The sequence below is a fragment of the Aspergillus foveolatus genome (genome assembly GCF_047715535.1).
Source record: "Aspergillus foveolatus strain CBS 279.81 unplaced genomic scaffold BDW70scaffold_24, whole genome shotgun sequence".
NCBI lineage: Eukaryota > Fungi > Ascomycota > Eurotiomycetes > Eurotiales > Aspergillaceae > Aspergillus > Aspergillus foveolatus.
In genome coordinates this window covers 355,446-379,892 of record NW_027396088.1, presented here as the reverse complement: position 1 = coordinate 379,892, position 24,447 = coordinate 355,446, and the positions used below count along the sequence as shown (strand labels likewise).

At 50.6% G+C, this 24,447-nt stretch overlaps 9 protein-coding genes across 9 annotated transcripts; 6 read left to right on the top strand and 3 right to left on the bottom strand.

Moving 5' to 3' along the window:
* Positions 1-116: 116 nt before the first annotated feature.
* Positions 117-859, top strand: BDW70DRAFT_53229 (Apc13 domain protein). The gene is made up of 2 exons (XM_073744220.1): positions 117-155; positions 219-859. The coding sequence occupies exons 1-2, from the start codon at positions 153-155 to the stop codon at positions 669-671; spliced, it is 456 nt and encodes a 151-aa protein (XP_073596030.1). The 5' UTR covers positions 117-152; the 3' UTR covers positions 672-859.
* On the bottom strand, positions 750-3,048 carry BDW70DRAFT_53226 (DNA-directed DNA polymerase alpha subunit POL12). Its single transcript, XM_073744219.1, has 4 exons — positions 2,620-3,048; positions 2,410-2,556; positions 1,053-2,346; positions 750-1,002 (listed from the first exon to the last, which is right to left on the bottom strand). Exons 1-4 carry the CDS (start codon positions 2,997-2,999, stop codon positions 829-831), a joined length of 1,995 nt encoding a protein of 664 aa, XP_073596029.1. The 5' UTR covers positions 3,000-3,048; the 3' UTR covers positions 750-828.
* Positions 3,049-3,433: 385 nt separating this feature from the next.
* BDW70DRAFT_136494 (uncharacterized protein) lies at positions 3,434-4,880 on the bottom strand. Its single transcript, XM_073736871.1, has one exon. It carries the CDS (start codon positions 4,179-4,181, stop codon positions 3,456-3,458), a length of 726 nt encoding a protein of 241 aa, XP_073596028.1. The 5' UTR covers positions 4,182-4,880; the 3' UTR covers positions 3,434-3,455.
* Positions 4,881-5,122: 242 nt separating this feature from the next.
* BDW70DRAFT_53211 (uncharacterized protein) lies at positions 5,123-5,833 on the top strand. Its single transcript, XM_073744218.1, has 3 exons — positions 5,123-5,367; positions 5,442-5,563; positions 5,629-5,833. Exons 1-3 carry the CDS (start codon positions 5,226-5,228, stop codon positions 5,725-5,727), a joined length of 363 nt encoding a protein of 120 aa, XP_073596027.1. The 5' UTR covers positions 5,123-5,225; the 3' UTR covers positions 5,728-5,833.
* BDW70DRAFT_136491 (alpha-mannosyltransferase) lies at positions 5,815-7,846 on the bottom strand. Its single transcript, XM_073736870.1, has one exon. The coding sequence runs from the start codon at positions 7,410-7,412 to the stop codon at positions 5,940-5,942; it is 1,473 nt and encodes a 490-aa protein (XP_073596026.1). The 5' UTR covers positions 7,413-7,846; the 3' UTR covers positions 5,815-5,939.
* A 527-nt stretch (positions 7,847-8,373) lies between these two features.
* Positions 8,374-10,656, top strand: BDW70DRAFT_160082 (transcription factor domain-containing protein; the record flags this gene model as incomplete). Its single annotated transcript, XM_073740785.1, has 1 exon — positions 8,374-10,656. The coding sequence occupies one exon, from the start codon at positions 8,374-8,376 to the stop codon at positions 10,654-10,656; it is 2,283 nt and encodes a 760-aa protein (XP_073596025.1).
* A 4,049-nt stretch (positions 10,657-14,705) lies between these two features.
* On the top strand, positions 14,706-17,175 carry BDW70DRAFT_53143 (uncharacterized protein). The gene has a single exon (XM_073744217.1). The coding sequence runs from the start codon at positions 15,422-15,424 to the stop codon at positions 16,619-16,621; it is 1,200 nt and encodes a 399-aa protein (XP_073596024.1). The 5' UTR covers positions 14,706-15,421; the 3' UTR covers positions 16,622-17,175.
* A 2,286-nt stretch (positions 17,176-19,461) lies between these two features.
* BDW70DRAFT_136483 (YoaK family protein) lies at positions 19,462-20,457 on the top strand. The gene is made up of 2 exons (XM_073736869.1): positions 19,462-19,728; positions 19,789-20,457. The coding sequence occupies exons 1-2, from the start codon at positions 19,554-19,556 to the stop codon at positions 20,397-20,399; spliced, it is 786 nt and encodes a 261-aa protein (XP_073596023.1). The 5' UTR covers positions 19,462-19,553; the 3' UTR covers positions 20,400-20,457.
* Positions 20,458-21,723: 1,266 nt separating this feature from the next.
* BDW70DRAFT_53111 (kinesin-3 family protein uncB) lies at positions 21,724-24,304 on the top strand. The gene is made up of 3 exons (XM_073744216.1): positions 21,724-22,104; positions 22,161-22,464; positions 22,518-24,304. The coding sequence occupies exons 2-3, from the start codon at positions 22,185-22,187 to the stop codon at positions 24,170-24,172; spliced, it is 1,935 nt and encodes a 644-aa protein (XP_073596022.1). The 5' UTR covers positions 21,724-22,104; positions 22,161-22,184; the 3' UTR covers positions 24,173-24,304.
* The last annotated feature ends 143 nt before the right edge of the window (positions 24,305-24,447 follow it).

Genomic DNA, 24,447 nt, shown 5'->3' with positions numbered 1-24,447 from the left:
TGCATAGTTAATGAACATCGACGTAATGCTGCTTACTAACAATGCACCGCCGGCTTTCTGATGGAGAGTAGCTCTGAATAATATCAACAACCTTGAACCAATCCAACACATTAAATTAAACATTCCATCTAACTCTTCAACGCAAAAGCAAGATGGTAGGTCCATTATTCGCTTCTTTTCTTCTCTTTCTACCTCAGTGCACCACTGACCTCTACCAGAGCAAAGACTCTTCCCCGACGCACATCCACATGCACCATCCCCGTCTAGCAGACTACTTTGAAGACTTCACGCGACCACATACAAGCCATACTGCCTCGCTGGCCTCGTCATCCTCACAGCACATTTATCACAACCATACCGTGACTTATGGGTCATCCTCGCCAGCCTTGGTACCCAGTTTCCTGCCGATCGAGGAGATCTATCTCCCACAACAGTACCAGCCGCCGAACCCAGAAGACGAGGACGATGTTGTTCCTGACCAGCACGCGGCTTTTGGAATTACGAGGGCAATGGAGCGGCGAAGAGAGCCGGTCTGGAGGGATTTGGGGCTTGAAGGTTTAGTCGCGAGTGGGGGCGCCGGTGCGGTAGGGAAGGGAAACGGAACGGCAAAAGTGAGAATCAAAGATTCTGGGAGGTTGATGGGAGGCAAGAGGATTGTCTGTTTGCGGTGAATCTGTGTTTTATTATTTCAGCCGCTGGCGGTTGGTCAGGATGTACGATGGTTAAGGTTGTGCGATTATTGATACCCTCGAATGCGATCCGATACGATGGTCATTATCATATCATTACTACAGCCGACGCCTCATCCTAAATCTACAATACGGTCTTTCATATTCGGATGATATCTACCCGTGTCCGTTCGTATAGCTTGTGGCTTATGTTCTTTTGTTCCCGTTCTTCCTCGCTCACGACGCGCGGATGGATGGCCATCTGCGCAAAGGTTCCCGCTGCTCGTCGCTTGGAGAGCGTGCCAGGGTTAATTGTGAGGATGCTGTCAACCACCTGCCAGTCATTAGCGACCATCACCTTTGAGATCTAATTGAGGATCATACCTTGACAAACGGCGGCAGCATGCTAGGGACTATCAATATATCTGGCCGTACGTTCCACCATTCACCGAGCTTGGAGTAGCTTACGTCCAGGGCGGCACCCGTCGCTAGACCGCCTTCAAGTCCTGGTCTTGGAAGCGCATCTCTTGATGAAGGCGGGAAGATAGGAAGGAAGTGGCGCTGTTCAATCAGGTACTTCACCAGACGAGTCAAAAGGTTACCCTCTTTCGGTTTCCCGTGCAGAGCCTCCTCCCTCCGCAACTCATATAGCACATCATGCGAGCACATTCCGATAACTATTTCATTCAAGGAAAAGGTCACTGGGTTGGACACCATGCGAGCCTGTTTGGGCAGTCCGAGTTCCTTCTTAGGTAGCTGCTCTTGTGGCCATGAGACGTGTTTGCTCACGGCATCCCGAACAGACGGGACGAGCGCAATTGTGATGCTTGGGACGGCGGCGGCGAGTTGTTGTAACGGCGTGGAAATATAATGTTTGAAAACGGTCGCGAGTGTAGCCGTGTCCGGGTCGATACTCTCTGGGAGGTCGAAATCACCCGATGCCAGCAATGGATGCTCAATATCCAGGAACGGCCCTAACAGTATGAGGCCATCTGCGTAGCTCTCTGCAGCTTTGTAGCATATTTCCTTCAACGGCTCAAAGTCCAGATTGTCGTCGGCGGTGTAGGGCCCGCAAGCGATCATTACATTCAAAGGCGATGATCCTCCTTCCGATAATCGCTCATTAGTGCTCTCAATCGCAGGCACAGACGATACAGCCGGCGGCAAAAGAGGTGGTGGAAGGACTTCCTTGACCGAAAAATAATTTCCCGATGCGTTGATTCCCAGTAGGGCGACAATCTGACCAGGAAAGAAGTTCACTGATGGAATAGAGTCAACATTCAGGGGAACCCTTCGCCCAGCTCCGCTGCGTCTCGACGTCTCCAGTACAAGAGACGCAGGATTGAGCTTCCCTTCCGGGCTATCAGAGGCAATACGTCCAACGGCAACAATCTCGTTTGTGCTCTGAACAGCGGCACTTCCAAATGTGACATCCTCCTTCTCATACTTCTTCTCGAATATAGTCATGAACTCATCAATTCGGTCATCCAAAATCTCAGACGCTTCTGACAGACGCATAGCCATGGGTTTATATCCGAACTTTTTGAGGTCTGTGTTCGCAGCCGGGCGAATGCGAGGCTCTGACGGCGGCGCCATAGGCGTTTCCGGCATCGACAGGTGCTCGTTGATAGTTTCAATCGTCTGACCGGGGTTCTGACGTTCTGAGAAAGGAACAGACCTATAGAAGTCAGACATTATACACGCATAACTAGTACTCGAAGCGACGACGCGCAAAACATACTGTAACCCCTCTCCATTACCATTCGCAACCTTCGTCTTCGAAGCAAGGGTAGAGTTCGTCTTCTTCACTACTGACGGCGACAATAACTCCGCTTTTCTCTTTGTCGATCCAGCACCAGGTGTCCGCGCAGGAGTCAATCCATCCAACCTGGTCCACGCAAGAAATTAGTAACCTCTCCTCCCTTTAGATCCGGAGAGGGCAATAACATACATCCCAAAGACATCTGCCGCTACTGTTCCCCCTCCAACTGGCATATCCCTAGCCTTTGGCGTCGCCGCAGCCCCACCGCGTTTCTCAACTTGCTGTCGTCCCCTCGCCTGTCGTTCCAGATTCTCCTGCACATCACGCTTGAACAGTCTCACAGTCTCGAAATCAAGTTTCGTTTCCTCAGAGCCCATGCGCAAACAGTACGACTCCCAACGGTAGAATAGTTCTTGCGCCGTGATGCTATGCACGCGCATTATGGATTGCAGCTCCATTAAGATGTCGGCGGGGAGGCCGGACGGGGCGGAGGACGCAAAGAGTTCGGTCAATTCATCTTTCGTTGCGTCAGCAGCGGCGCCTGGGTCATCGGAGTGTATAGAGCCCATTTGTGCGAGCTTTGTTGCTTCCAAGGCCTATGTCGAGGGCTTGTGTTGGTAGGTGTCTGATCTCGACTTTGTTGCGCTTTCGATAATAATTGGAGGACGCGGCACGCGTGCCCGGACGCGTGCCATTTCCAGCTTACAATCTCCCTGATCAAACTCAGTGAGTGGCACGTGACTTATTGTTCGGCTAGAAAAGAACGTCCTTTATCGAAACAAAATGTACAAGAGTACTAACAGTTGACCGATGTTTGCAGGTTATCAGTTTTTGAATCGCGGACCGTTATGCTTGTTACCTGGATACTCGTCTAAGGTAGGCGCTGCGTAGTGCAAAAGAACAATGCGCTGACATTTTACTTAACGTCCAGGCATTAACAGGAGCGAAATATATTTCAGATGTGGTATAGTTCTAGACACTATTCTTTCTCCGTCTTATCGGCCAAAATACGGTTATAATTGCGGCTATACATCCTTTTCCACATCATCGACACTAGGTACCTTATCTAGCTTCTTTCCATAGAAGTCTGCAACAATCTTCACACACTCCGTTACAATCTTCACATCCTCAATGGGAACCCCGAGCCTCCTGGTGCCTCGAATATGCCAATGCGTCTCATTGGGCAGATTTTGGCTCATAATTCCTGGGAGAACCACCATCTGCGTATCCACGTCGTCTAAGACCTGACGATCGCTCAGGAAGAGCCCATAAGTAATCTCTGTACTCAACCAAGAGAAGTCTTTGTGCGCAGCAAACAGATCCAGTGTAGCATTGCCGTTCCTCGCGTACAGCTTATTGAACCAAGTAACACCACGCTCATGGTTTGCTTCGTCACAAGCCCAGCCCTCGCGCGTTGCTGAAGAGTAGTCCTTGTCTTCTTCCTTTTCGACCTTTGATATGGCGAGGATTGCTTCGATGGGCTTGCAGACGCCGACGATAATGACTGACTTCAGGAGGGCTTCCCGCAGACGCCGCACGAGCTGCTTTCTGGCGTCGGAGGTACTGTAGGCGGGTTGTGAAGTCAAATAGAGATATAGTTGGTCGGCGCGCTCAGGGTCCGGGCCTGCGGCGAGGGTGGAAGTCGCTAAGATGGCCCATTTGTCGGCAGGGATGGAGATTGACTGTGCAAAGCGGGATTCGACGGCTTGGAAGAGCTTTAGGTAGCTGGGGTCGATCGAGGGGGCGTTCATTGTAGGGAGACTTGTGATGAGAGGTGTCTATGAAAGCTGATGTTATTAAGATATTTGTGGAAGGAGTACTTGCGTAGTTGTCGAGTGGAATCCAGCTGCCTTTTGAAGGCGAAGCACAGCGTATTGGTGAGGAACTGTAAGTTGAGCGATGGCTGCTGGGCCATTCGGGCACTGATATACTCCGTCCTTCGCCTGCCTCAGTGAGGGGATAGACGATCCGCGATACCCGGCGTAGCCTATCAATTGGCGTTGCTGTATGCAAGCTGGGTTGTCGAGGAGTGGGACATGAAGCTGAGGTGGGAAGTCCCATCGCTTCCAAGTTCGACGCCTGAATAGTGCAACTCTGTCCTCAACATTGAAGACAGTATAGAAATAGCCAAGGCAGAAATAGTCAATTCCCACATCATCTGGAGCATTAACGAACTTGTAGATATTAGGAGTCGGAGATTTCGGGCCATTTTGAATGCTCGTCGAGTACATAGAGGAAGTGAAATGTGCGGGGTAAGTATAGCTTAAGTATAGCTTCACAAGTCTATCTGAACAGGAAATTGGGAATCACCACCACTCTGAAGACCAGTCAATGATCGAAAATCTCCAACAGCTAAAGATCCTCTCAGCTCCTACTCCAAAGCCAGGCATCTTCCGTCCAGAGCCCGAGCTCAACGTACGCGACATAACGTCATAGAACCAAGCTGCCCTGAGCCCTGACACCGATCAGCAAGAACTCCAGGAAACATTACAGATATGAATTCTGTCGCCATCAGGTCATCCACATTCTCACCGGTGCAAAAACAATAGTTGACAAGTGTTCTTGCTCCCCAGCCCCACGTATGATCTCAGTGCTTTAGACTCCGAATATGGTATGATGACATCACTCTTTGAACCTTTATACCTATATAGACCTGCTCTGCAAGCGTACTGTAGCTCTTCATCAATTACACTCACACTCATCGCTCAGCAATATAATAACCTGAGTAACCACATATCAGTCTCACATTCAACCCAACCTCTTTTCCATCTCAAATCTATCCACATACCTTAAAAATGTCCTCCTCCAGCCAGTCGAATGTTGGCCGCGGCGCCTTCTACGAGGCCGGCGACCAGCGCACCGCTCCTCAGTCTGAGATCAATCAGCACGAGAGATATGAGGCCGGCGAGAAGGCCAGCCACAAGAACATTGACTCCAGTATGTCCACCTATTCGCCCGCCAACGCCGGTGTGGAGACAGTATGAAGCTAACCGACCACTCTCATCATGTAGAGGACCAACGTACTATCGCAAACAGACTCGCTGCTCAGAGCAAAGAGGACGACCCCTCCTCGCATCATAACAGAGACATTCAGCCCGAGGCTGAGCTTAGCAAGAAGGACCCTTTGAAGCCGGTAAGTTGCCTGCGATTTAAGAGTCAAACAGCAAGGCGTAATGGTAGCTGATGTTGTCGATGCAGGCTAAGCTTCATGGAAACGAACCATCAAAGGGCGCAAAGATTGATAAGCAGCTGCAGGAGGATGATGAGCAGCGGCTGCGCGAAAAGGGAATCAAATAATAATTTCTTCTGTTATGCCACTGTACGATATGATTGATGAAAATCGAATTGCGATCTCAAAGTTTGACCCTTTTGACCATTGGCTTCTATTATATTCTAGGTGGTAATATACAAGATAAGAAGATTATGCGATATAGTACAGCTGTGTCAGCAGTCGTCGCTCGTAAATGCGTAGAATCATCAAGGTTTGCAAACGAATGTTGCTGGAATCATCAACCCCATTGGAAATCATCATCGTGCGGCTCTGCAAAGACATTGTCCCAGTATTGCTCGACCTTGTGGCATATTTTGCCTTTGGAGGTCCAGGTCTGGAACTCAATGTCGGGAGCGCAGCTGATGAATTTGAGCTCTTCCCAGTATGCCTTCTCGGCATCATAGCCAAATCGTTGGATGACATCCTCAGGGACAATCCATGCCCGTCCGTCCGACCCATCAGGCCGGACTGTCGGTGCAGTCTCGAACTCTGTTCCCCAGACGTTTCCTCCCGGATTGAACTTGGGGTAATTGGCATGGATAAAAAAAACCCGTGGGGCGTCAGCCACACTAGGATCGAGCACCCGAAGGAGCCCCTGGCTAACCAGAACTTGGTCTTCAATTGGATCTGACTGGGCCATAGCGGAGCCGGATAGGCCGTTTGGCGCCGGATGGCCAACCGCCTGTACCCTCTCGCTCACAGCATAGAATGGCTCCTGAACGGCAGATGCAGCTTGAAGGAAAGTTTCCTTGTCGCCTTCGCCCGGTCCACCTTGAGACAACAAGCGGAAATAATAAGACGGCCCGTAATAATTGTAATAAGCGGACAGCAATAGCGTCCGCATGTGGGACTTCTTCGAAATAAGGAAAACACCGGCCTCGGTGGTCTGGCGTGCATTCATAGGAATTTCTGGCTGCTTTGAGATTCGATAGTAGAGAGGTGAAACTGAGGACTGCCAGAAGTCGGGCCAAGTAATCATGCCTGTTGATTTAAACACGTCTGAATCAAGTAACAGGTCGGGTTCATGGAGAGGGAAGCAGTCGGCATCCATCCAGATGACTTCCTCGAAAGACGACAGAAGTACCGCAAATACCTTGAGCTGAAAATGCTCTATGGGATCTTTTCCGACCACATCTGAAAGAATCAGACACCGCGCGTTCAACTTGGGAAGCACATCCTCGCAAATATTCTCTTCGTACTCGTCTGCATCCTTCATATACACCTCCACCGGTAGCTTCGAGCCGGTGCGTCGTAGCATCCGCAAAGTAGCAAGAAACACCGGAAAGTACTGGCCTCCAGCAGTCGAAACTATGCCACGGGTACCAGGAGCATGGACCGGTTTCAGACGTTTAGTATCCTCGATGTCGTGTAAGAATCGCGCATGTGCGTCCTGCATCGCGGACACGCTGCTTTCGTCCATAAACGTTAAATCGGGCCGGACTTCAGTCGTGGTAGCATTGAAGTGAATACCGTCGGCGTCTTCTTCATGAGCAGGTGGAGGACAGTTCGGAGAGTTGGCTTCTAGGATCGGCTTGAAGCCCTTCCAGAATACATTTTGACGTTCAGTGAGAGGTACTTCAAATGCAGTATTTGGGACTACCACGGAGGCTGGCGCTGGAGTCCAGTTGATCTTGAAGACACCGATAACCAGGAACAGAGCTGCGACTATGGAGAGGACCGTCCTCAGCCTGCTGCGGCGGAGCTTGGGCATGACTTAGGTTCGCACTGGAAACTGTTGCATGATCTGGTCTGCAAGATAGACGCCGTAAGTGCACGTTTCGATATCAGGTGTGAGGACAATCTGGTAAGGCAATTGACGCGTCTGGACAGTCCTGGAGTCTGTCTGGTTCGAGAAATCCCGATCAGCAGCAGGTCTGCACAAAGCACCTACACACTCTGGATGCGAGAGTCGATACGGAAGGCGGTGGCAGAGCCCCTGAGACTGGACCACCGCCGATAAGAGAAGGCACGCTGCAGATCATGCTGAGTCGTTGGCCACATGGCCCACGCCCGCCTGCAACGTGACAACACGCCAACCTGGCCGGGCCTTTTAAGGCTGCGACTTCGAGAACGGTCTGCAAGAGCTAACAATAGTATTTGCCAATGCCGCGTTTTATCTTGAAGGGATGCAGGCCATACGTGAAAAACTTAAAGACGGTCAGTGACGCTGCGCGACGTCGGACAGCCCGGATATTATATATCTGAAAGACCCAACAGACTAACCGTGCCAGTTAACAGAGTGGCGGTTGGTGCCGCCAAAACGAGCCTCGCCAATTCTAAACCAGTCTTATCGCCATTGTCCCAGCCAAAGGCGCAGTCTTCAGCCCTCAGTGTCCTAAGGCCCTCGCAGTCCTAACCGGAGATTTATGAACTCTATTATCCCATCTGGCACCGGCACTATAATCCTCCCTTTCCCTTTCTTCTCCCTCTCCCTCGCCCCTTCCCCTCTTCCTTCTTCTCCGCTTCTACCTTTACTCCAAATCGTATTCCCACCTCCATTTAAACCTCCTTCGTCAACTCATCAACGATTAAACCTCATCCCATGGACCCCCACAGCGCGGACCGCCTCCGCATCGTCTCCTATCCCCGATAATACCCGGCAACCGCCACGGCACGGAGGCCCGCTTGGCTCTCTAGTTCAGTAGTGCCTGCCTATCGAGTATCGGCAGAGAATGTCGCAGGCTGCCTCTGCAAAAGTACACAAATCCCCGCCTTCAACGGCCCCTGTCCGGAGACGGCGAAAGAGGACTGTGGTGAGCGGTGCCGCTCATGATTGCTTCACCTGCGCCCGCAATGGCTCTTCGTGCGACCGTCGACGCCCGTATTGCTCCCAGTGCCTGGAAAATGCGATCGAGTGTGCGGGGTATAAGACAACGTTGACATGGGGCGTTGGAGTGGCCAGTCGGGGCAAGTTTCGGGGATTGTCTCTGCCAGTAACTGGGTCACAGCCGGCTCCGGGGAAAGCAAAGCCTCGTCGTGCATCCGGCCACCAAGAGCCCCCCAGGTCACATCCGAATATAGCCGCTGTTCCACCTCAGCCTTATGCCCAGCTTTCCCCGACCTCAGATACGACTGCTGAACATCTACCGACGAAAATAGAATCGCCACAGTCCCAAGGCATATGGAGTCAGCCGAGTCCAATAACTAGTCTATCCAATCCTTCGATACACACCCTCACCGACTCGCCAACGGACACAGAATCGGTCACTGCGTCTGGGAGCTGGAGAGGATCCTGGTCACCATCATGCAAGTTACCGTCATCAGCGTGGTCATGCCCGTCTACCGAAGACTCTGAAACCGACGAAGCGACTGCAGAACTGCAGCGTCGTCACTCTTATGGCTATAGTTTTGCGGGGAATCACGCACCATCGTTTTCGCAATTGCTCCTTGCCCGATCTGTTGGGCGGACTCCGCGCCTTCGATACCTAATCAGCTATTACGCCGAGGTCATCGCCCCGGTCATTGTGGCCTTCGACAGCCCGACAAACCCATTCCGTACTTCAATCTTGCGCATGGCCCAGGATAGTACTTCTCTTCAGGAAGCTATCGCGACGTTATCTACCAGTAATCTGCGGCAGAGACGTGACCGGGGAATCTTTTCGACTTGCCGAACGGAGTCAGCGCGCATGTCTTCATTAGCACACCAAGCTCTAACGGATAGGTCGCTTCTAGAATCCTTCGACCCCTCCATTCCAGAGGGATTTGCTCTTGAAGAAACGTATCATCGGGGCATGGCCATCAAGGAGCTGAACAAAGAATTGGCGGATCCGCAGCGAAGATTGTCGGATTCGGTACTTGCCACCTTGTTGATCTTGTGCTTGTTCCATGTCTGTGACACTGGGGTCGGACAGTTCAAGACCCAGTTTGCAGGAGTTACTAAATTGCTTGCAATCCGACTGCGGGCATCTCCTTATGTATCAGATGAGCTCAAGTGGTTTATCCGAATGTTTACGTGGTATGACACCATGACAGCCACAACTAACGATCGCGAATCCCAGCTGCATAGCAGGTATGTAGACCTGACCGCATCATCGGACGGTGAATGGGGCCTTGAGAATCTTGCTGGATGCGACGCCCGACTCTTCAAGATCATCTCACACCTCGGACGGCTGAACCTCCTCAGCCAGAGCCAGGAACATACAGGACCTTCGCCGCATGTGTTTGTGCCAACCTCTATTCCTCCACCTTCCATGACCTCCCATACGCCAGACCTGCTATTCTCTGGCCTTCCAACGCAAATTGACCCCTATCTCTTCCCGCTACCTACTCCACCGCGGCACGGCGACCAAACTAAGCAGCCCTCATCTCCATCGTTCTGGGCAGAATGGTTCTCCATCAAACAACAACTGGAAGCGTGGCGATTTCCGCAAGAGCGGCTCAACCCGGGGCCTGCGGAATCCGCTCGGTCGATGCACGCATACATATCACCACCGTCCTCGCCAGTATACGAATCCGGAGTCGCTCCGCAGAACATCGAGGACGTCTTCCATATCTCCGAATCGTTTCGACACTCGGCGCTCCTTTACAGCGAGCGTCTCGCTTACCCTGACCTACCGTCTTCCCATCCGCGCATCCAGCAGATTGTGCAACGTTCAATGGCACATATCTTGGCAGTCAAGTCGGATGTATACCTTCTCTGGCCGCTGTTCATCACCGGTTCCGAATGTGTATTCGAGGAGCACCGCATAATTATCGAAGAGCGTTGCAAAGATATCTCCAAGGACTCCGGATTCTACAACAATCTTTCCTGCCTCGAGCTTTTGCAGAAAATCTGGGCAGAGAATTCGTCTGTTGACGCACATGAAACCGGCTATGGAGGCTTGCCGGCCTGCCAGTTCGACTGGTCGGCATCGGATGGTGTTATGCCTTCGAATTCTCTTTGCAAGGGTCAGGGATTCCGATGGCAGCAGGCCATGCAGGCTAAACGCGCCGAAGGAGAATATATGGTAGTGTGATACTACAATGAATGATTTAATCACATATAATGGCAGGTATATAACATGCAATAAATACTTTGATAACTCAGTCTTGCTTTGCTTGTGTACGAGCCTAAGAACTGAGCAATGGTGTTGACCAGGTGTAAAGACTCCACTATCAATCCTGGGAAACCAATCCACTCTAGACCTCTCTACTTACCCAGCGCTCTTGGATGGACGTATTGATGGCGACCTACAAAGGGAAAGGCGTGAGATCACTACTTTCTGGGCCGCAAAGCTTCGATTGAGAGTTCCTAGCCGTTGTGCTCTTCTCGATCAAGGTTCACCACTCACCATCCGCTCGGGACTGATCGAGGCAATGCAATCTAGCGGTGTCGAATTCGAGTCCCCGACACGCTAGCCCAACGGCTGAGAACTTGGGCTTCAGCTCAAACAAGTTTACCCTCTTATTCCAAAGTTTACTGCGCCAACGTTATGCTAGGGATACGACCTGGCTTGCCTTGATCTGCTCGGGGCGGTACATGTATGTATATGTATGTATAATCGAGATCTGCATTGGAAGGTGAAGCGAGGCAGCAATGAGCACAGTAGGAGATAAACTGCATGCAGTGCAATGAGGTCCCCTACCCGACGATCTGCCGAAGCTATTATTTAGTAGGTAGATGCTAGATAGTGTCCGTAGCAGATCTCTGAGAAGAATAGACCTCGATTGTATGTCTCAGTGTAAGTATGTTTCAAGTTGTGCGCGGACGCATGTCCACGCACGCTGATTTAATGCAATCAGGATTTCGATGCCTGACGCAAGATAGGGCCAATTTCAGTAGCAGTAGCAGTATGCAAAATCGCGGGAGACGGTGCTAAGCCTTGCTGAAAGCCTGAAAGTGAAACCCAAGCAGGGCTTGAGAGGGGAAAGTAAAAGAAAAAAAAAAAAGAGAACAGCTCACCTGTCTACCTACCCCTCCACCCCACATCTCGGATCGTTGCTAGGGCAGGATGGCATTTTCTTTCCTACATTAATGCTATCTCAGCTACTCGAATAACGATCTGAGAGACACAACAGCTCTTAGACCCAGCTCTGGACCTCCTGGCCAGCCAGAAAACATAAACCTGGCAGCCCAAGCGCTTGTATCCAGTCTCGTTCAGTATCAAATACTGCAGTCACATCATGCTATCGAGTAATGCAATAATCTCCCAATGTCCCAAGTCGGGTCTTCTGACCAGCCTTTCTACCGGTACCTCCACAACCTCAAGACCGATCAACAGGAAATTCCCCGTAGCGCCAATCCACCACAAAGTTACGAACGATCCCACCGTTTTTCTGAGTCTGAGCCGGCGTGTCAAGCCCTCATTTGCGGGGGTATCCCCCACTCCACTGCGTTGGACAGCAGCACATGTTATGTCGTGTAATACATGATGTCGGAGAAAAGTTAATTTGGTTAGAGGAGTTCGGTCCAGCCTTGCAGTGGTGCAGCTAACAAATTACATGGTCATTACCTTGTTGGGACTGTTCATGTGGTTTATAAGCAGTAGGCGTGGGCGTACGGAGGATGGAGTACCAAGTACCAAGCTCATGGGCGAATATCGATGACGCGACCGAAAACAATCCATCAGAAGGATTGATTAAGATTGTGCGTTGTCGCGGCTAGCTTGCTTGGCTGGAGATGAGAAAGTAGTACTTTTTTTACTCCAACGTAGCCTCGAAAGTACATGTCCTCCGTAGGCGCTCTCGTATTCAAGGATGATATGCAAGGTCAAATAAAAGGAGTCGGTAAGAGCACCCGTATTATTTTGTAGATAAGATGAGCGGCCGTAGTGTGGCCGCAGCATCCAGTCCTGCATATACATCGTGACTTACAGGATGACATGAGAGATATCTACAGTTAAGAACATGTTCATGCGTAAGGGTTCGAGATTGCCCAGTTCTCACCTGGGCATGATTCCAGTCCCAACCAGGTAAACGGACGAGTCGACTTGATAAGAGCATGGGTCTGGCCTGGCCTGAACGTGCAACAAAAGTCCCCTGCCTATGCAGGCTGCAGCTTGCAGACGCGCTGCAGCGCCAATCCTTCGCAGTCCGAACAGCCAGGCAGCGATCTAGGGCTCAGGGTAAGGGCTGCAGCATTGACGCACCGCACAATCCTTCTGTTCGAAATGAAACAGCAAGCGACGTTTTCTTGCTTTTTTTTTCTTTTCCTCATTTTCATTTCGCCTGCCGCTGATCGGCATGAGGCTTGGATCCTGTTACCATAGGCGTCATCGAGAAATTTTTTTTTTAGACAGTGTAACCAACCCGACCGGCCAAGCTGAGTTGGGGCTGAGAGGAAGAGACTAGACTAAGAGTTGGGTACATTGGGTATTGGACGGCGAGGAAAGGGGGACGGTAATTCTCATTCTGGGAATGCGCGAATCACGCGACCGGCTATGGCAATTGGTGGACTCGCCATTCATGCCTTGGTTTTGGACTTGGTAGTCGACTCGATGGATAAAAGGACGGGGATGGACGGACGCCATATCAAGGTATGTGGTATTGGTGGCTCTCAGATAGGCTGGTATTGCGAAAATACCGTACGGTACGCATAAAGGGGCATGGCACACAAGATTGGACGGAATATAAATAAAACAATATTAAATTGTAAATCCAAGGCTGTGATTGCACAGAAAGAATCAAATAAAGAGATCCAGTGCAAGGGGCCTGGGGGTGAAAACTCTGCAGTGGGGCACTATTGTGAGAGACGGTGTAGGAGTAAGACCAGGTCTCAGACGGCTCAAACTTGGGCTTTGTCTCTGGGTAATATTAAAAGGCAAAAGAAGAAAGGAGTAAGGAGAAAGGAGAACTTAGTGAGAATTTGATAATGCGCGATGATGGCGACAATCAATATCAAAGTCCAGCTCACCAGTCACTGGTCAGCCAGATAGCAAAGATGTAGCCACTGGTCAGCTTTTATATTGGAAATGCAATGGATGCAGGCCGTTGGCGAGCCGGACTGATCATTGACTTATCGTGTCCTGACGGACCCATAACCCTGCGATCCGCGAGTTCTAGCGAGACTCTAAATCTTTTCCATCGGGAATTTCGCGCTATTGGTCGCGGTCGAGCATCCAGAACACTCTGCCAAGGTCGAAGTTGATAATCTCGTTAATCTCGTTGCTTTTGTGTGATATGCCAGGGGTCGCACTGGCTTCAACTCTTCGCACACCGAGGACGCCGCTCTGGATCTGGAATAGTCGGGTGATAGACTGAGCGCTCATTTTTGGCGCGCTGTGTTCTATTCTGGAGGATGTTGTCCTTACAAAGTACATAAAGTTGCGGTGTCAAAACCTTGTTGATGGTGTGGTGGCTGCCCAGCGGTAAGCCCATCGTGCAGCCCAACAGGAGCTGGTTCACCGGTTAGTGGTTACCTGACGAGCTTATTCTGACCCATGGAATGTAGCGGATGTAGCCGGTCTCTTCCACGGTCTATCAGATGTCAGACAGTCGCTCGCCCCGACCGTACCTGATGCCCATGCTCCTATATGCACATGCAGCAATCCTGCCTCTACCTTCTCAGCGGTTACCAAACCCGGCTCCGCCACATTGCCACACCAATAGGCAGCCACAGCTCAGAGCACAAAAGCCTTCTGACTCAAAAAGGATTATTTATATCAGACTCAGAGTGCCGTCCAGTGACTGCTTAGTGGCCACTGCTCAGCCATCACCGGGGCGATGCCGTGGAGAATGACTCATGTTGAGATCCATATACACATCTTCGTTCCCACCTGTAGGCGCCCATTATTGTCAGAGCGCGCGCGTTCAGCTGCTGAGTCGACGGATCGCCAGTCAACGTCCCCGACGCTGGTTTTCCTGAAGTGAGGTGACTTTGGGGTGGCAGTACGAATGACGCAGAATCCGGAGGGTTAGAGGTTCGAGGGTTATATCTTGCGACCTCGCCCCCGGCTTTTCTCGAATGCTATTTGAGGGTGAAGTAGGCGCTGCCCAACAGTGACTCAGAGAGTGCGTAGGAGTACAGAGTATATAAAACCAGGAGCTGGTCGCAAGCGACAAGCTTCTGCATGTTCATGTCATAACCGTCCCAGGCCTCTGGTCCTTAACCTTTTGGGCTGACGACACTTTTGTAAAACCGCTAAGCGGGCTTGAAATTTATAATACAGCGCCCCACCCTCCCGTTTACCGCTAAGGCCCACAGTGACTTGGGAGCGGGAGTTGCGAATTCCCCATTCATACAGTACAAAACCTGGCTCGCCCCTTCGCCAACCACTCTCCTGCACCATCGCCCTTTCTGGGTTCAACTCAACTACAACTGTCTCAACGCACCTTCGCCACAACCAACCTGGAACTCTCACCTTCTCCTGGGTTCTACTCTTACCGTAACCCCAGGATTTTGCACGTCTGGTCTTCAGGAGTCGCCTCCCAGAAGATCCTCGGTCCCTCGCCCAGATTCTCTGCTTGACACAGAGCGGAGACTCGTATCCTTGTCTCGACTTCACTCAACGCTCGGGAATTCGACGTCGTTCAAATGCACGCTTTTTATATTACAGCCTTTCAAACCTCCTCTCCCCTCGAATCCGTGCCACGGTGACGCCCCGTCGTTGCTCTCTCGATTTCGTTGTCCTTTTGATCGGCGTCGATCGGGTTTTTCTGGACGATATCCTGTACAATATACTGGGTTGTGCTTTTGGTTTGGTTTGTTAGTTTTTAATCGGTAATTTTGGGCTTTCAAAAGTTGTCGGTTCTTGCTGTTGCTCTTGCATCTTCGTCGCGATCGATATTCATGCTCTTGCGATAATGTACCACTACTCTCCGCCACCCACCGGGTGGTCCTCGTTCGACTACATGAACTCCCCCCCGACGTCTCCTCACTACGCCTACTATGCGACGCAGTTCACCAACCCCTTTGGCTCCCCCCGCGGCCCTACGAAGCGCCACGGCCGCAAAGCGAGCTACGCGGCGCCTCCCAGCAAGGACGCAGGAGCATGGCACTCTGGATACAGCCACGGTTTCTACGGCCCTGTGCCCGAATACGGCATCCCGTCCAAACACCCGGAAAATGTAAGTGCCTTCTTTGGTGGCATTCCGTCCTCTCGTCGCAAAACCATGTCCGGTGGTGCCCCCGCGGGCATCTACTACGACTACGGTGCTGCTGCTCCTCGATCGCAGTCATCCCGGAAGCGATCTATCTTTGTGGATGTGGTCGATGATGGATACGATGATATGCCCAGATACGCCTCGCGCGAGGAACCGAACAAGTCCCGTCGGCGCCCGTCAGCGTCCCAACGGAAGCCAAAGCCAGCCACTGATCCTTTCTTCTCATCTTTCCAGGTTCCTGTTTTTGATGACGCTGATGCCGCCAAACGATCGCGCGCTCGCCGCCAGTCTACTTCCACCCGGAACGTGCCCAAGCCCAAGCCTGCGACTGCGTCTAAGCCCCCGCCAAAGGCCACCGAAGAGGATGCCATACGCGCAAAGATCCCCCCCGGCTACTCGCTCAAGAACTGGGATCCCACAGAAGCGCCGATTATCCTGCTTGGCAGTGTGTTCGATGCCAACTCTCTCGGCAAGTGGATCTACGACTGGACCGTCTTCCACCATGGCGCCTCAACCCCAATGGCCGACGTTGCGGGTGAGCTCTGGCTATTGCTCATCAAACTTGCTGGCAAAATCAAGCGCGCAGCGGAGTGCGTGGACCGGATAAAGGATGCCGAATCTCAGGAAACAGTGGAGGACTTTTTGGAAAGTGGTAAGCGCCTCTGGAAGCGCTTCAAGAAGCTGCTGCAGACGTGCGAGCAATTTATGTGGAAGGCCGCTAAGCGGGAAGACGGCAAGAGTGTGTCGATGGGCCGCAACGCCGGCTGTGAATTTGTCGAGTCGATCTTTGGTCGCGATCGTGAGTTGGAGAATACGGAGAAACTGATGAACAGCATCCGTGTGTGGAACATGCGCTTCGACGCAAACTGCGATGACATTCTGCGAAAGCGAACTGCCTAAGAAACTATAGCACAACCAGACAGTACCTTGGTTGTACTCGGCCCAGTTTACCCTTTACCCCAGTTGGATTTACCCACTTCCACGGTTTGGGAAGTGTTTATTACTCGGATTGCATTTGAGCGCGTTTGGTTTGCTCGTTGCTTCTGATCTGAATTTGCAAGCGATTATCTGCTTGGTTTACCGAACATTTACAGAACGGATTCATTATTTTACCAGAGATCCAAGAAAGTCTTTCCTTTGTTTTTTCCTTTGTCATACAGCTTTGTTTCGGTTCGGTTCGATTCCCTCCATTAGCATTTGCGATATCCAGCATTTAGGAAGGGATTCTGTTTTACTTTTCTGTTATGCTTCTTTTGGAGTGCACGCTATGCTCATGGACATGGACAGGAGTTTAGTGCTTGAGTCGAGTCATTTGCTCTGCATCTCTGCTTTATGATACCATTCTGCGATCTCGATCTGCTTGTCTCGGATTTGGTGGTTGATTCGTTCTTTGATGCTTAACCCACTACTACCATCTACTAATAGACTTGGAAATATTGATCTTTACCCTTAACTCTGGCCTGACGTAAACACGTACATACCTGAATTTTCAACATCTGCAATTCCCTGCGAGTACTGTATTCTGCACTCTGTACTTCTGATGTCATCCTAGATATTACAGCGGCTTAATATCCGATCCCTTAGCCGCACCCCAACGCTCGAACACGAATGATCCCTACCAAAACCGTGATAGTAGCAGCGGCTATGCATGTTGACTCTCTCGGTACTCTGCTGGAATGCAATCACATCACATCATCAGCGAATCAAACCGCCCCACTACTGCAATGCGACGTATAGAAAATGCGACATTGAACGCCCGGACACCTATGCCAGAAATAGCGCAAACCTCTGGCCTGGGCAGTATGCAGTGATTGATTACCCCTCCTTCGGCACTGCCAGCGCCCACCCGATGCATGCATAGATGGATCGGAGTCTCGGGCCTTCGCCCAGCTGCAGACACCGGTCCCGCAGTGCTTTTTCACTACACACACAGTGTAGGACAGAGTAGTATGAGTCTTGATCTTATGGCGTTGCGCCCCAAAAATGCATCGCGGATTCTTCGCGTCTGCTTGTTATGACAGGATGTTATTGCTGACGGCGCCGTTAACCCTCGTACAGACAGCGGGAGGAATGCAGATGCGTGTCCTCTACTGTACACGTGCTTCTAGAAGGAGGGGTACCTCGGACGGTGCCTTCGGATAATGATTTTACTGGTGGCTCGGGGAATTTTTCGCCCCCGCTGGCTGAATGGGGATTATGCACACTGCAGTGATCTCATGGGAGTCTGTGTTCCTTTGGGCTGGTTGGCCCGGACCGGTTGGGACTGGCTGGGGCTGGCTTGGATTGAAGTAAGAATGTTCGTTGGTAATGAAATGGTTTTGTATTACTGGTAATCTCTGTCACTGGGATACTTGGACCTTGAGTACAGGACTGGTACTGGGATGGCGATGCTGAGTAGTTTACTGCCTAGTATGTCCATGATGTCCATTCTCATACTCTGCGTCTTCGCAGGAGGGTTGCGTACGCCGTACATTTAGGCATGAGTAGATATATTTTGATATTATATAATGTCGTATAATATGGGGACAGGGCAGGATCGACGGTGCATGACGCAGGAAATGAATCATACCCCTAGCTATTTACACTATCTGTATTTTCAGAATCGAAAAGTAACAAAATGTAGCTCTGAAGCCGGGCCCTGAAATGATTGCTAGCCTGCCTGGATCAGTCACAATGTAATGATACTCTTCCAAAGTAGGTTGGCGCCGCTGCGCAGTGGATGGTTATTACTTCAGCTAGTATATACCCAGTTTTCTGTTTCTTCAGCCTGTATCGAATAGAAGCGACAATAAACAGAGCCTATCCTAGTATGTCTTTCAACACCAACGAACCTCGAGAACCTCCTTTTGTCCAGAGAATATGAGCTTGGATGAACTGCAATACCGAAAAGCTTTGGCAGTAGCTATAGGAAGGATATTGTGGGTAGTTAGTCCGGGTGAGGAGTTGAACTGAATAGAGACCCAGACCGTGTACTATAGTGCTATACTGGCATCATGCATGTCGATTAAGTGAAGATCGTGTGCTTTACGGATGGCCATTACGTATCCTGTTTTAGAATTTAGAGCTCTATCAACAAACATGGGAGGTTTATGCTCGAAATCTGATCCTCTCTGCTCGTCAAGGCAGAAGAAGAACAGATAGGGTGGTGGTCTGTATAAGCGAGTGAACTTAGAGAACTATATACGCGCTCTTGAAACGATCATGGTTCCTAAAAACTACCTGGACGATGTGAATCTGGTGAAGTGAATAATTTTGGTGTTGTATTTAGATGCAACCGGGGCAGCGACAGAGGATCGGCTTAAAAAATTAGAGAATGAAATAGGTTGTTGCAGTATCCATCAAAAAAGATAAGGAGCCACACAGATAGATCATCAACAAGACGACGTTCCCTCTCAACCCAATCTCAGGCTTCATTTTTAGAATAATCTCTATACAATGTGCACTTTTTATGGCTTGTAAGCTGCGTTTAAAATCTGGACCTCCTTTCAGAACTAACTACTAGGAAGCCGATCGCCTACCGCCATTCGAGAATGAGTTTTGACGTATAATAGGAGGAAATAGAGCCATCCAAAGCTAAAATGGCGCAATAATTTACCATATTAGCAGTCTACTCTCCTGCCAGGCACCTGCATTACTTTCAAGTTCCCACATGATATAGAGCCCGATTCAGCCCTACGGCCGACGCCGATCCCATCTACAAAGGCGCGGTATCGGAGACATTCCGAGCCAGCGCAAAACTCTTCCTCCAACTACACCAAAACCTGGGCTTTGAACCTCCTCACCATCAATCGACACCCATCTAGCATCCCAGCAATACATCAAGGTGGAAGAAATGGCACCGGACATAGAAGCCGATACCAATAATGTCGCCAAGGCCCGCAAATGGCACTGGACCCAATCGGTCTCGAACCACTGGGCGGATCTCTTGTGTCTCGTGCTCTGCTTTATCACTGGTTTATGTGACAGCGCAGCGTACAATGCCTGGTCTTGCTTTTTGGCGATGCAAACTGGTATTTCTACACCCTTTAATTGGATCTTTACCTTGAGAGGAAACGTGTTAATAGCACCAGGGAATACAATCTTCCTCGGCCTCGGCGCCTCAAACCAACCCTCCAACAAACCCTGGGGCTGGCTGAAATCGCTCGTCTCCATAGTAGCGTTCTTCATCGGTGCAGCTCTCTTCTCCATCTACGGGCGACATGTCGGCCCCAAGAAGAGGATTACCCTTTTCTCTTCTTTCCTCTTCCAAGCTATCCTCGTCTTTATCGCTGTCGCGCTCCTAGAAGCAGACTTGATCCCGCACACGCCTGAGGAATCCGAAGGACTCACAGGCGGTCGTCTGTTCCTTGAACTCATCCCTATTGCGCTCCTTGCATTCCAGTCCGCGGGGTCTATGACTGCTGCTAGGGGCCTGGGCTTCAATGAAATCCCGACGGTGGTGCTGACGAGTGTTTACTTTGATGTTGCGAGTGATCCGAAGCTTGTCAAGGATGTCAGGGGGAATGTGAAGCGGAATAGACGCATTGGGGCGGTGGTGTTTTTGTTGCTGGGTGCTATTGTGGGAGGTTGGTTGAGTAAGAGTAAGGGGGGGATGGAGAGTGCATTGTGGGTTAGTGGGGGATTGAAAGTGATCATCGCGTTTATTTGGATGGCCTGGTTCGGGGAGGATGCGAAGTAATCTGGATACACTAATTGCTAATGGGTGGGAATGGAATGGAAGTGGCCAGGCTGTGGTTTAAGACTATATAAATTATTAGACACTCTGCTTGGGTGGGTTGGGGTTATAGACTAGACAGAGCTCTTACTATAGGTAATCATACTAATGCTTTGGTTAAAGGTGGCGACACCTGTCACTCGCCACATTTTACCAATGGCAAGATTCCTTCTGATCCCTGGATGTACCGACATGGCAACCCCGCAAAAAAGAAGAAAGTTAATGATGCTCGATCGACGCAGCGACGATATCATCGTAGACCGCGGCCCAGCCAGAGCTCCGGATCACGGCTTATGACTTCATCTCCCTTCGTCGAGCAATCAAAGCAGTTTCTCAGCTGGGATCAAGCGAACAGCTGACACTTCCGTATGGAGGAATCTCGCACTCTCAGCTCGGAGTGCTGAGTGTTCGCGTCATCACTCATCATGGACGCCACCTGCTGGCTCTTATATCGGGAACTGTCTCACCAGAAGCTTTGAAGAATAATCTGACAACAATTATCTATCAAGAACCATCACTACTGGAACTCAACCCAAACTGCACGTCTCCCTTAGACATGGCAACTCAACCTGCATGCTAATATGATCAGCACGATGTCGTCAACAAAAACCAACTTCATGAGCGCCGGAAACCAGACCCAACAGGCTGGAAACCGTTCGCAAACCGGCGCCAGCTCGAAGTCGCAAAAAGATCCGACCTCTGGCTGGAGTGTCGAGGAAATGCTTGAGACTGGGCTCGATCAAAACGGCAACATTGTCTCGGACGATTATTCCTGGATTGACGGCCGTCGACTAAATAAGGGCCAACACGGCGGTCAAGAGGCCGATGATGTTGCCGCTTCGCTTGATGAGCATTTCGCTTAGAGCGACATAGGTCGAACTGTGAGGTGATTACAAACTGTGCCTCGGTATGACAGGTTGGTGCTTTTTGTTCCTTCATTCTTAGGATTGGAGTCCCATGTCGCTATCGCTACCGCACTAACCGATGGAACGAGTTTGACCATGTCGGCGCTCATTTGACATGTAACTTAAGGAATCTTTAATCAAGTAAATATATAATCAATGCGGTTACGAGTACGCCGCAAGTTGAATTCTCAGGCCCTTGAATTGTAGAACTTGGTTGTACATGGTAATAGTGGTCATTGCTATGGCAACCGACCGCACTGCGCGGGACCGGGATAGGCCTGAATCTTGCCTGGGGCTCCACGCCATGCTCGATTCGGCAAAACCCAAACGAAGCTGGGTTGGAACCAGCCGTTTGTGACGCTACAAGTCGGTGTTGTTGTTCCTTTCAATATTATTCTCCTGCCCGGCAGACTGAGACAAAGATGAGAAGCTTCGCGGTGTTATCCTGAGGACGATTGATTCATTCGCTGTCAATTGTTATCTTGCGGTACCTTTTGCCGTATCTCATCGCGTTGCCCTTCCTTGCTTCGGCTGCATGTTTCGCTCTTTTACTTCACATCGCATGCTGTCTGCATTTTCCATCCGTCTTTATCATTCCACAGTCAGTACAGCGTCAAGCACTGAACAATTAAACTTGCAATTGAAGACGACCTGACCTTAAGTCCACGTCTATACTTTCACCGCAACGAGCGGCAGCGACAGCGACCCTTGCACCTGCCTCCACATCTTTCGTGTTTCCGCCCTTAGTGGTACACCGACCTTCTGTATGTACCATCACTTCATCCGTCGCCAACGAGAAATCGTCGCTCAACTTGAACAGACATTGTCAGATCACAGTGAAGAGATGGCGCTGGACCCTCGCTTCTATCACCACCTCGGCCCTGGCATCGGATCTGGTTCGCAGTCTTCGGCTTCGCTGTCGGGGTTATCTTCGGCGACGGGAATCACGAGTCCGTCTATACAATCGTCTGCTGCTTCTTCTGCCGGTATGCGGTCGACTGCTTCTAGTCCATCCCTACGGTCACGACAAGGCGTTGTCACCAGACCTTCTGATGGTGTCCCGGGCCTCGGTCCTGGAGGAAATGTCCGTGTCGTTGTAAGAGTGCGGAAGTTTCTGCCGAGAGGTACGTGCTGCCGGTTTGATGGACATGGGAAGCTAATATGATATATGGTTCAGAGCTCGAGCGCAAGGCACCATGTTTGATTTCAATGGATCCGGATACACAAACGACGAGGCTAAAAGCACCGAGCTCCCACTATGACGAAGGGAAACCGAAATCGCAGGCCCGCGGGAAAGTGCTGGACGATAAGGAATTCGTATTCGATAATTCATTCTGGTCACACAACGAGGCGGACGAACATTATGCCCACCAGGAGGATATCTATAACTGTCTGGGAGAGGAGTTTCTAGACCACAATTTTGAAGGCTACCACACGTGTATCTTCGCATACGGTCAGACAGGTTCTGGTAAGAGTTATACTATGATGGGGACTCCTGAGCAGCCCGGCTTGATCCCGCGGACATGCGAGGATTTATTCCAACGGATTGAACACGCTGAGTCTCCGGATGTCAGCTATAACGTTCGCGTCTCCTATTTTGAAGTCTACAACGAGCATGTGCGCGACTTGCTGGTTCCCCGAACTGACCCGCCTCATTATCTTCGGATTCGAGAATCACCTACTGAGGGGCCATATGTGAAAGACCTTACCGAAGTCACAGTCCGGAACTATGCAGAGATCATGAAGTACATGCGCAAAGGCGATGTATCGCGTACGGTTGCCAGCACTAAGATGAACGATACATCCTCGCGGTCACATGCCGTTTTCACGATCACACTGAAGCAGATCCATCATGATCTTTCTACAGATGAGACAACAGAGCGCACAGCGCGCATTCGCCTTGTCGATCTCGCTGGTTCTGAAAGAGCCAAATCCACCGAAGCTACGGGTCAGCGACTGCGCGAGGGATCCAATATCAACAAATCTCTTACCACTTTGGGAAGAGTCATTGCGGCTTTGGCCGACCCCAAAGCAGGACGGACGGGTAAACGGAAGGGAAAGGAAGTTGTTCCTTACCGTGACTCAATCCTCACATGGTTGTTGAAAGACAGCCTTGGGGGTAACTCAAAAACGGCTATGATTGCCTGTATCTCGCCCACAGATTATGAAGAAACACTCTCCACGTTACGATACGCAGACCAGGCGAAGCACATCCGCACGCGTGCGAGAGTTAATCAAGATCACCTGTCCGCTGCCGAGCGTGACCGACAGATTGAAGAAATGGCGGAGACTATCCGCACGCTCCAGCTCAGCGTCAGCCAAGCTGCGCAGAATCGCCGAGAGACCGAGGTCCAGAATGAACGGCTTGAAGAGTATCAGCAGCAAGTGGAGAAGCTTCAGCGGCTCATGGAGGAGAACAAGATGGTTAGTGAATGCAAGATCAGGCAGCTGCAGACCGAGAACGAAGCGCTACGCAATCACCTAAAGCTGGCTTTGGATAGTTTAAAGAATCCTATCCCTCCAGTGACAATCGAGAAGGCTCTCAGCGACGTTGATATTCCAGACGAGGAGCAGCCGATCGATGAGGAGCAGCCGGGCTCTCCTACTTCGGAGGCAGACACAGAGCCGGATCTAATTTGGGAAGACGAGAACCTCCCACTCGACACAAGTGAGCTAGAAGCCCAGGAAATGCAGGCAACAATGGAGAATCTTTTGGGCGATCTCGACGTCTTCAAGAGAAAGTTGGCCACAGACCACGAACGCTTTGGTGCAAGCCGAAAACACGAGGGCCGCAAACGACGGCGGGCTCTTGGAGACATCTTGGGGAACTGATCAATTAACGTAGATTCGAGCGATGATATCCTGCAAGGCGTTGGGTGGTATTTTTGCTTTTGTTTTGCAACCCTTTGTTCGTGTAAATTCTTGATCTTTTCTGTTATGCGACGATGAGACGATGGAATGTCGGATGAGCACACGATTTGGAATAATCAATGAATTATTTGCATCATCTATTTGTAAATGTATAAGCGCCCAAAAACCTACGGTTTACATTACTCCCGTAGATAGCTTGTTGATAGGGCTGCTCTGCGTTGGTTGCGCTTATGGCA